This window comes from Molossus molossus, unplaced genomic scaffold (genome assembly GCF_014108415.1).
Source record: "Molossus molossus isolate mMolMol1 unplaced genomic scaffold, mMolMol1.p scaffold_m16_p_15, whole genome shotgun sequence".
Taxonomy (NCBI): domain Eukaryota; kingdom Metazoa; phylum Chordata; class Mammalia; order Chiroptera; family Molossidae; genus Molossus; species Molossus molossus.
In genome coordinates, this window is record NW_023425350.1 from 76,984,173 (window position 1) to 76,993,943 (window position 9,771).

The following is a 9,771-nucleotide window of genomic DNA, read 5'->3' on the forward strand; positions in this document are numbered from 1 at the left end:
GGAGGGGTGCTTTTTCTTTCTTTCTTTCTTTTTTTTTTTTTAAGAGACGAGGACAAGGCAGGTACTAGGTGCTGTCCACCATCGCCGTGTGGGACTTCTCAGGGTGGGCAAAACCTCAGGAGTGCAGTTTTCGTGCGCTAGGCATCTTCACCCTTCTTTAAAAACAAAAACAAGAACAAAAACGAAACACCACCACAGTATAAATGATATCTCACGATCGCCCCCTTTCTCTCGTCCGGTTTTGTTTGTTGTATACCGTTTGGGTATTTATTATGGTTTTGTGTTTGTTTCGCCCCTCTTTCCTTGAACTTCAAAAACGTTTCGTCGGTCAGTCTCTCTTTTCTTTCCTCCAAGGGTGGGCATGCCTGTCTTTGGGCGGAGGGGAGGGCGGCGGACCAGCGGGGACCAGGGCGACCCGGGTTCGGGGTAGGCGCGGCGTTGGCGGCGGCGGCGGCGGCGGTGGCAGCGGCTGCGGAGGCGGCAGCGACTCTCTAGTCGCTGCGCACCGGGCCTTCACTGCACGCTTGTCTGCAGTCCGTGGTGCGGCGGCGGCGTGTCGGCGCTTACGGTGCCCACTTGCGAGTAGACGTCGTCGGGCGTCTGCTGTTGGATCCCAGGCGGCGTCATGCGCTTTTCTTTTTGGCGCCGGTTACAGAACCAAACCCGCACCACCTCCTTCTCGAGCTGCAGGCTGTCGGCCAGGTTGGTGATCTCCTGCGCGGAGGGCTTGGGGCACTTGAGGAAGTGGCTCTCCAGCGCGCCCTTGACGCTCACCTCGATGGAGGTCCGCTTCTTGCGCTTCCGGCCCTGTGCCGCGATCTTGTCGATGCTTGTGGGGCTGCCGGTGCTCGAGTCCGCCTCTTCCAGCCACTTGTTCAGCAGCGGCTTGAGCTTGCACATGTTCTTGAAGCTCAGCTGCAGGGCCTCGAAGCGGCAAATGGTGGTTTGCGAGAACACGTTGCCATACAATGTGCCCAGGGCCAGCCCGACGTCGGCCTGAGTAAAGCCGAGCTTGATGCGCCGCTGCTTGAACTGCTTGGCGAACTGCTCCAGGTCGTCCGACGTCGGCGTGTCTTCGTCCGAGTGTGGGTCATGGCTGTTGAGTCCCGGCCCCGCGCCACCGCCGTGGTGCGGAGGCCCCTGAGCATGGTGCGGGTGAGGCGGGTGCGAGTGGTGGTGGTGATGGTGGTGGTGGTCGGCCAGTTCGGGCGTGTCCCCGCGCACCAGCCCTGGGTGCACCAGGCTCTGGGCACCGCCGCCCGCGCCGCCGCTGCCTCCGCCAGGCCCCGGGGGCGCACTCAGCATGCCATTCACCGTGAAGCCCCCAGGCTGAGAGTAAAGAAGGCTCTGCGGCGGCGGCTGCTGGCCCCCAGCCATGGACGGAAGGTGCGCGGCGGCGGCGGCGGCTGCAGCTGCAGCAGCTGCGGCGGCGGCGGCCCCCCAGCCCCCGGGGTGGCCCTGGTGCGGGGGCGGCGGCGGGGGCCCGAGGTGCGGCGGCCCGCGGTGGTGCAGCGCGGTGCCCGCGTGCAGGTCGTCGCGTCCAGCGCCGCCCTTCACGTCGGGGCCCTGAGGCGGCGGCGGCTGCGGTGGCTGCTGGGGGCTGCCGGCCATGCCCACGGCGCTGCCGGACCACGGCGAGCTTGCCTCCACTGCGGCGGCGGCGGCGGCAGCGGCGGCGGCGGCGGCGTGGGGCAGGGCCGTGACCCACTGGTGCGCGTGGCTGAGCATATGGCCGCCGTTGCTGGCGGCCATGGCCCCCTGCATGAAGTCGCTTTGGACCATCTTGACGGAGGACGGGTCCCCTCGGTAGGCGCCGGAGGTCACGGCGGCGCTGCCGGGCTGCATGCCGCCACCGCCGCCCCCCGCGCCGCCACCGCCCCCACCGCCGCCCCCGCCGCCGCCGGCTCCCGCAGCGTCCGAGTGTACAATGGAGCCGGCCGCCAGCAGGCTGTTCCCCGGCAGGTAGGGGTTAGAAGCCGCCGTGGCCATGCCGCTCCGCTCCCGCCACCCCACCGCCGCCACCACCGCCGCCGCCGCAGCAGCCGCGGCCGCTGCCGCCGCCGCCGCGCCCCCCCGCTTCCCGCCTCCTCCCCCCACTCCTCCCCCGCCCCCGGCCCGGGCCCCAGTCGGCCCCGCCGCCTTCGCCGCCGCCTCCTCCTCCGCCGCCTCCTCCTCCTCCGCCGCCGCCGCCGCCGAGGCCCCTGGCTGGAGCTGCAAGGCCGCTTGGCAGGGCGCGGGGGTCGCCGATCGGCCTCGGTCAGCAGCAGCAGCAGCAGCAGCAGAAGCAGCAGCGCTCTGGGGAGGGGGGCTAGCTTCTTCGGGCTTGCTCCTTGGCCGCCCCCTTCAGGGGGGGTCTTGGCTGCCCCCCAGCCCCGGCGCGTTCGGCTTGCTCCAGTGGGGCTTGCCGGGCGGGGTGCGGGCCTGCGCTTGGGCTCTCAGCCGGGGCGCCCGGCTCCCACTCCTCCTCCTGTCCTGGTGAGCGCGGACTCTGCCAGGGCGCGGGGCTCGATCCACCTGCTAAGTGGCGATTTCACGGGAGACAACAAAGAAAGAAGCCGTTCCTTTCTTCTTGAACCAAATTATGGATGACCAGCAGCCGGCCTGCTCCTTCCCTTGGCCGCTCTCCTCTCTCCTCAGGAACACATTTCACTCGTTGTCCCTTGGAGTAGTAAAACTTTTTTAGTCCTTGAAGGCGTGGTGATGCTGGCTGCTGGCGCGTGCGGAGAGAGGCTGGCTCCTGCTTTCCCCGTCTGGTCCTCTCGTTTCAAGTTTTGTTCTGTCCTAGGAAAACTTCTTGCGATGCTGCATTTCTTTGAAGTTGCTATTGCCGGAGCTCTTGGTTGCCTCTGAAACAAGAGTCCTTTTTCATTCTCCTCGCAACAGTCACAGTCTGATGCGACATCTTTCCTTTTGGGCAGAAATGAGGAAACAAATATAACAAGGAAAAAAATTGAACAGGAGAAAAATGAGGTCGAATGGTTCTGTTACCTTGTTGCTGAAGGTTGGGGCTGGTGTTTTATTTTTTTCCCAGCAGTTGTCTGGAGGAGGAGGAGGAGAAGGAAGAAGAGTGCATTGGTGGAGGTGGAGGGGTGTGTGTGCATATAGGGGATCCTTGATACACAACCAACTCCAGTGGGCACGTTGCGCGGCTCGTAGGGTGCACGGATGGCTCTGGCGCGGGCCGTGCCGGAGCGGAGTTGCAGAGGGAGCTCGTTCTGCGCCCTGGTTTGCGCTCTCTCTTCCTCTCTCACTTTCCCTCTCCCTCCCTTTCTCTTTCTCTTTCTCGCCCGCCCGCACGCGCTCCGGTCTGACAGTTCGCTCTCTGTCCCTCCCTCTCAGAGCGGGGACTGTCGAATGTTTACCCTCCGCCGTGAGCGCGCACCCACCACCACACTTTCCCAAATACAAGGAAGTCGAGCACCAGGGCCCCCGCTGATTGGCTACCTGCTGGGTGATTGGCAGGCCCGGAATGACTGGCTCAGGACGCGAGGCCCCCCTTCCGGCCGTTCCGATTGGTTGCTTTTTAATTTAGGCAGAGCATCGTAGATGCTGGAAATCTGTCTTCCCCCAGGCTCCCTCCCCCTTGCCACTTTCTCCTCCCCGCCCCTCTCCCGCCACCCCTTCCGCCACATCTTAACTCTTAGCGGCCGGCCGAGTCGTAGGCGTACCCTCCGCGGCTCTGGGCGTTCGCAAGAGGCCTGGGTGGAGGGAAGGAAAGGGGAAAGAAAAAGGACAGAATCAGAAGGAAAACAAAGAGGGAGGAAAAATCATGAAATATAGCAATCAGCCCACTCCACCTAGGACTGCGTTGTGTTGCAGCCCTCCTGCCCCCACCCATCCCGGAGATTTGTAAAGCGCGCGGCGATGATGCACCTTTCAGCTAATACCTATAGACAGATGTGTCCCCCAGTGGTTTCAAAGTTCCCTTTTTTCTTCACCAGCCGGCCCCCATCTCTGTCTCCACGGGGGTGGGAAAGGAAAGCTCGCAGCACCAAGAGCTCGGGTCATGGCCACACTTCTTGGAAATCCGCCACCGCAACTTTCCGCAGTCGCTTCGCGCCGGCGGCGGCCTCCTTTGTTTAAGTTCTCGGATGCCATCATCTGGGAAACCTTCAGCCCCGGACCAGCGCGGTGCCCGCGCGTGCGAGACGGACAGCTCGCTGCCGCGGCTGCGCTAGCCCCCACCTCCCCTGCCTCGCTCCCCCTCCCTTCTGCTCACCCCCTCCCTCCTCCCTCCTGCGGGTCAGGCAAGTAGCGTGCATGCCCTTGTGAGTTTGGAGGGTGCCGGTCAGCGAAGCCGGACGATGTATTTGAAAACCAGTCAGGCCGACCTTTCCCTATAGATACATCGTGAGTGTATTCCATCCCAGTGGCTTTAGGAATTCCCGTTGCAGCAGGAGCCGGCCTAGAGAGCCGGGATCCGCTCGCCGCTCCTTTCGCCGCTTACGGTGTGTGTGTGTGTGTGTGTGTGTGTGTGTGTGTGTGTGTGAGAGAGAGAGAGAGAGAGAGAGAGAGAGAGAGAGAGAGAGAGAGAGATTTCAGTGTGGTTATTAGCGGTGGGGTTTGCTTGCGGGCTATTCTTAGGCACATTGGTGGTTTTCTTTCTTTTCTGTCTCCGATGGGTTTGCGTAGTGGATGGGGCTGGCGGCGACAAACGCTTTCTCAGCCCCAGCCGGGCCGAAAGAGTTAAGGGGGACGGGCGGGGGAGTGCTAGGGGTAGGCGGGAGAAGCGGGGGTGGGGGACGCGACCAAGCGGAAACGCTGCACAGAGGAACCTCAGCGAACCAAGAAAAAAGAGAAAGTGGCAACGAAAACAAGGGCAAATTGAACCCTCCTCGGGGATTTCCAATGAACTAACCCAACTCGGACATTCAATAAATACATCGTTCTTAATGAGTCTGCGTGTGCGTGCAACCCGCACCCCAGCTCTGCGGTACACCCACCCTGCGCCCGCCGCCCCAGCTTGCTCCTGCGGCGGGCGCCCGAGCCTCGGCCCAGGACGTGGATGCGGAGCCGCCGTGTGTTTCCATTAAATTGTGAACCGGTCTGTCCTCCCCTCCCGGGGAATAATTCCTCTGCTGGGCTTAGTTAGGTGAACTCAGTTAAAGCCTAGCCGCAGCTACGCAGCCTTTGCATGATGTCCAGATTAACAGTAGACGCGTAGAATTTATGTAACATCTCGTCCAGCTCTGGCTTGCCCAGGAAGAGATACCAACGTAGGTAGGTTTTTAGCAAAGCCATTATTGCTAAGGTATAGATATGAAAAGCAGCGGTAACTGAACTCCAAACAGCACGATTTTTTTCCTTCTGCGTTCCCCTAAGGTTCCTTTTTATATTTATGTATGCGCGTATGTATATATAAAAGATGGAACACAGATTTCATTGAATAAATCTGAGATCTCCAGGTGCAGACGTTCGAATAGTCGGTGCCAGCACCCCGTGTTTTCCTTTCCTGCCGATTTTGCTTGGATCCGACTCAAAAACCCAGAGTCTCGTGGTTTTGTTTACACTGAATGGGGAGGATAGGAACAGAGCCATGGGGCCGTCTTTCATTAATATACAGTGAGGATTTTGTCTAAATTACTGCTATGAATTTCACAGTACACGCTTTCAAAAACAGTCTCAGGTGGCCTGATCAAACGTGATAGCGCCTCTGCAAACAGATCCACTTTCTTTCTTTTCAAGGAGGTTGTGTGTGCGCGCATGGGAAGCCCCCCAAAACGCAGTACTCCTCGACAACAGAAATACACTTCTGTTCTGAGGTTTGTCCCCTCCGTCCCCCCTTTTCTCCTACTTAGTCCTCCAGTGGCTCCCTAGCCTCCCCCCCCCCACACATCCCCACCCCACCCACTCCCTCCCTTTGCGAGTGTGATTGTTTTGTCTGGAAAAAAAATCCAAAGTATATAACAAGGGGAGAACAGTTAGTGCTGATTTTCATTTGCATACATTTTCATATATTTTGGTGAAAATAATAGACTAGTGGAGAGCTGGGCTCTGAGGAGTCAGTGTGAAGGGAAGGCTAAGGATGCATCGGTTCTGGGGAGTCGAGAACATGCCTTCTCCCCTCCAGTTACTTTATAAAAAAAAATAAAACATCTTTTATTTTAAAATCTAAGCCCGGAAGTTTGCACGGTAAGTGTTTTTCATTTTCTTTCCCTGCTTTCTCTTTTTCTCTCCCTTCTTTCCGTTTTTTTATGCTCTTGTAGGTTTGGGAGCTTATTTTCATTGCTTGGGACAAGAGAGGGTTCACAGAGCAATCGTTTTGAAGTAAGGATGGGAAAGTGTGTTGGGGGGAGAGTGAAAAACCACCTCAGCCCTACTAAAATATTATATAAAAAGATGGACTCGTTCCAAAGCTCCCCCAGCAAGGCACTCTTTCGGGGGGAGGGGAGAGTGCTATCAATTTTAATTGTTGATTGTGAGGGGGAAAAGCCCTAGAAAAGAAGCGTTTATAAAGCACAAAGTATTGTAAACATTTCTTGTTTGGGGAATTAAAAAAGAAATGAGGACCAGAGGGGAAGAAACCCCCTTTCTGTAGCCAGTACTGACAAGGTGAACTGTGTAGCTTGCTTGGGATTGGGGTGAGGGGATTCCTGCTGGGAGCAGAGGATGGAGGGGGGGCTTAGCAAAGGGAGGGCAAAGAGCTGGAGGTGAAGGGAGCAGGGGAGGAAGAAGAGGCAGGAAGTCAGCGGACCGGGGTTAGTACCGGTTCTGTGAGCAAGCAGTTATTTGCAGCCTCCCAGCTTGCTAGTGAAAGTCCATCAGAAAGAAGGTGATCAATCAAAACTAACCAGGACATCCTACCCTTTATTCCCCAAGGGGCTGGAGCTTGAGCATAGCAAACTAGATTTTACTTTGTTTTTCATATTTGACAGCCGGCCTTGCCCCCTCCTAGCCACTGCCCCTGGGTTTTGTAAAAATTGAGGGTGCAGTTACTTGCTAGATGCAGTTAATTAGATAAATATGGCTGGAGGAAATCGCTAGGCCAGTTCCAAGCCGGTGGGGGCACCTTACCTTAGTGAAATAGGCTGGAGAGAATTCTCAAATCTTCTTGGTTTTGTTCTTTTTAAAGGAAGCAGCGCCTGGGTGATGAGGGGGTAGACTCACATGGCTGGAATTTTATTGTACTTTTGCATCCAGAACACCTTGCAATTTAAAATTTGCAGTTTCTTTGGCAACAGTTGATGCCAAATCAATGAAATGGTTTGTAAGGAGGGAGGAAGAGGTTTCAGTTGGGGAGAGGTCTAAGAATCGCCAGTTTTCACTCCTTGTTTACGTGCTTGGCAGCCTCGCTTTTGACTGGGGTTAACTCTCTGTGCTCCATTGGACCAGATGCCATGTAGAGCTGCTCCCTGAAGATCATTTGTTTCCTTGATGGGGAGCATTTCTGAGCAGAGCATATTGGTTGCCATAGAGAAAGAAATAAAAGGAAGAACACTAGTCACATTAAGCTATATGTTTGTGCACTGGGCTTTAGATAAAAGGACCTTGGTTCAGCCAAAGAGAAGAAGCCAAACTAGAGATTTCTAGCGCCACTAAAACTAGCTTTATTTTGTTTTGGACTTTTACAGTTGAAACATATAAGCTAATTTTATTGGTGGTTGTTAATTTTATATGACACGGTTTACTGAACAAAATAAACTTTGCAAGTGCTCAGGAGTCGCACTAGGGACTTGTCAGCAGGGGGCGCACTGACTCGCTTTAGCAGGTACCGAGTAAAATGTAGCTGTTTCCAAAGCAAATCTGCTCATTCAAACTTGCCAAAGGAGCAAACCTTTCTTTGCAGATTCACGACGAGGAGTGAATTCATTGCATAACACAGGGTTTTAAACACGGGGACAATGACTTCCCCATCTCTCACCCATCCATGTCTGTGAAATGGCCCTGAAAGAAACAGTTAAAAAAAGGATTTGTCCATTTCTCTCAGTGAAGTGGATATAGGGCTGGAAAACAGAATTGGGCTGTGGAAGCAAAAAACGCTTCACAAATTATTAAGGGTATGTAATAAGCTCCTTCAGCTGCCATTCAGGTTGTATACTTGGGGAAACAGTGAAGAAAATAGAATGCATCCTAAGGTATTATCTATTTAAAAATGAACGTTCTTCAGCTTGATCCATGCTTTGACTTTTAAATGAAACTCAAGATCCTGGAGATTTAGGCAAGGCAGCCAGGACGTCTTTTATTTCATTTTATATTTAATGGCTGCTTTAATTCTTGGCACCTCCTATGGCTGCAGAAAGATTTTGGATTTATCTTTGAAGGGTTTGTTAGGGAAAAAAAAATACAAAATAACCGTCGGTTAAAGGTGACTGTTTGCTCGAAACTTTTAAGCACAATATTACTTAACACAGTAAAGAAAAGTTTTACCAGAGTCCCAGGTTTCCACCCCAGGGATATTTAGATGCCACCAGTGAAGACTGAACTTTATTTTTGTGTGGGGTGAAAAAGATACATGGGAAACTTCCTAAAACAGTGAAGGGCAAATTCTGACCGGTTTTGAGGAATTAGTCGGTTTGTTGCTAACAATTTCCCCACGGAGATTTAGAGAGCGTGATAGAAAAGCGAAGCCGTAGTGCCGGCTGCGAGAAGCTGGCGTCCACGGGTCAGTGGTTCAGCGCACCTGTGACTGTGTCACTGAGCCTGTTAGAAAGGGACACAGGACCTGAAGCTCCAACGTTTTCCTGGAAGAGGGGGCAAGGCACCTTTTTCTAACTCAACTCCAAAATCAACCAGCTTCCAGACATGAGTTTTTCTTTGAAACTAACTTTGAAAAGCCCAGGTTTGGCTTTAAATGGTATTTAATCTAGGAGGATTGAAAGATTATGGGAGTAATATAAGCAAAGGAGACACTCTGAAAAGCATTTTCATTCCTTGATTTTCATCTGTGAGCTCTCACTTTTAGAGTCAGAAAATGTACTGTCAGGTTTGTGCTAATAAAACAAAGTGGAAAATTGAGGAAACTGTAATTTGAGCCTAAACATTACTTTTTCTTAAGCTGTCTGGACAAAAGACTTCTGGGGGAAATCCGCATGGACTGGACAAATGCCTCAAAGCTCTAGCTTACTTTGCACGCCCGGGCCGCTGAATGCATTTAAAAATTATTGAGGGGAAAGGAAACTAACTTTTCTGTTTTGCCAGACATTTTGCAAAACACCAGTTAACCAATAATTGTATATACATATTTAAAGCATGCTTACTTTTGTATCACTTTTCATGAGATCTGTGATTGTTACTATCTTGGCTGCTACTTACTTTCCTTTTTTTTTTTTTGCAAAAGTACTTAAAAACCCACGAAAGAAAAAAAAAATGTTTGCTCTTCATGATATCTATAGTCTTAGGTTTCCTAAAGTAAAATAAACAGAAAATTGTGATTCTGAGTAAAGCAACAAGTTAATTTGAGAACTGATATATTACAGACGCCGCGCTAAGCATTCTATGATGATTTGGAGGTGGAAATGATCAAGCTGGGTATATGAATTAAGATTCAAAGTGCCAGCAAAGCTACAGACTTTTAATTGTTGGGGATGGTGAAACTGCTTTTGCCAAGTGAGAGAATGAAGAACATTACCTGGGTCAAATGTACAAAACACCAAGTGGGTATTTATTCATTTGCTTCCATTTGAGAATGACAAGGTGCTGGACACCGCAGCAGTGCAGAAGCACATTTGCCATTAGCATTTACAAATTAAAATGTTAAGCATACTCACAACCCAAAGTGTGTGCGATACACAAAGGAAAGGGCTCTTCAATGGTAGCTTTGGGTGGAAATGA

The 9,771-nt window shown here is 53.1% G+C and overlaps 1 protein-coding gene across 1 annotated transcript; it reads right to left on the reverse strand.

Moving 5' to 3' along the window:
* Nucleotides 1-513: 513 nt before the first annotated feature.
* Nucleotides 514-1,989, reverse strand: POU3F3 (POU class 3 homeobox 3). Its single transcript, XM_036263405.1, has one exon. The coding sequence runs from the start codon at nucleotides 1,987-1,989 to the stop codon at nucleotides 514-516; it is 1,476 nt and encodes a 491-aa protein (XP_036119298.1).
* Nucleotides 1,990-9,771: the final 7,782 nt, after the last annotated feature.

What these genes read in the sequence shown, in the direction of transcription:
- POU3F3 (XM_036263405.1), bottom strand. Translation starts at nt 1,989, where the DNA reads ATGGCCACGGCGGCTTCTAACCCCTACCTGCCGGGGAACAGCCTGCTG.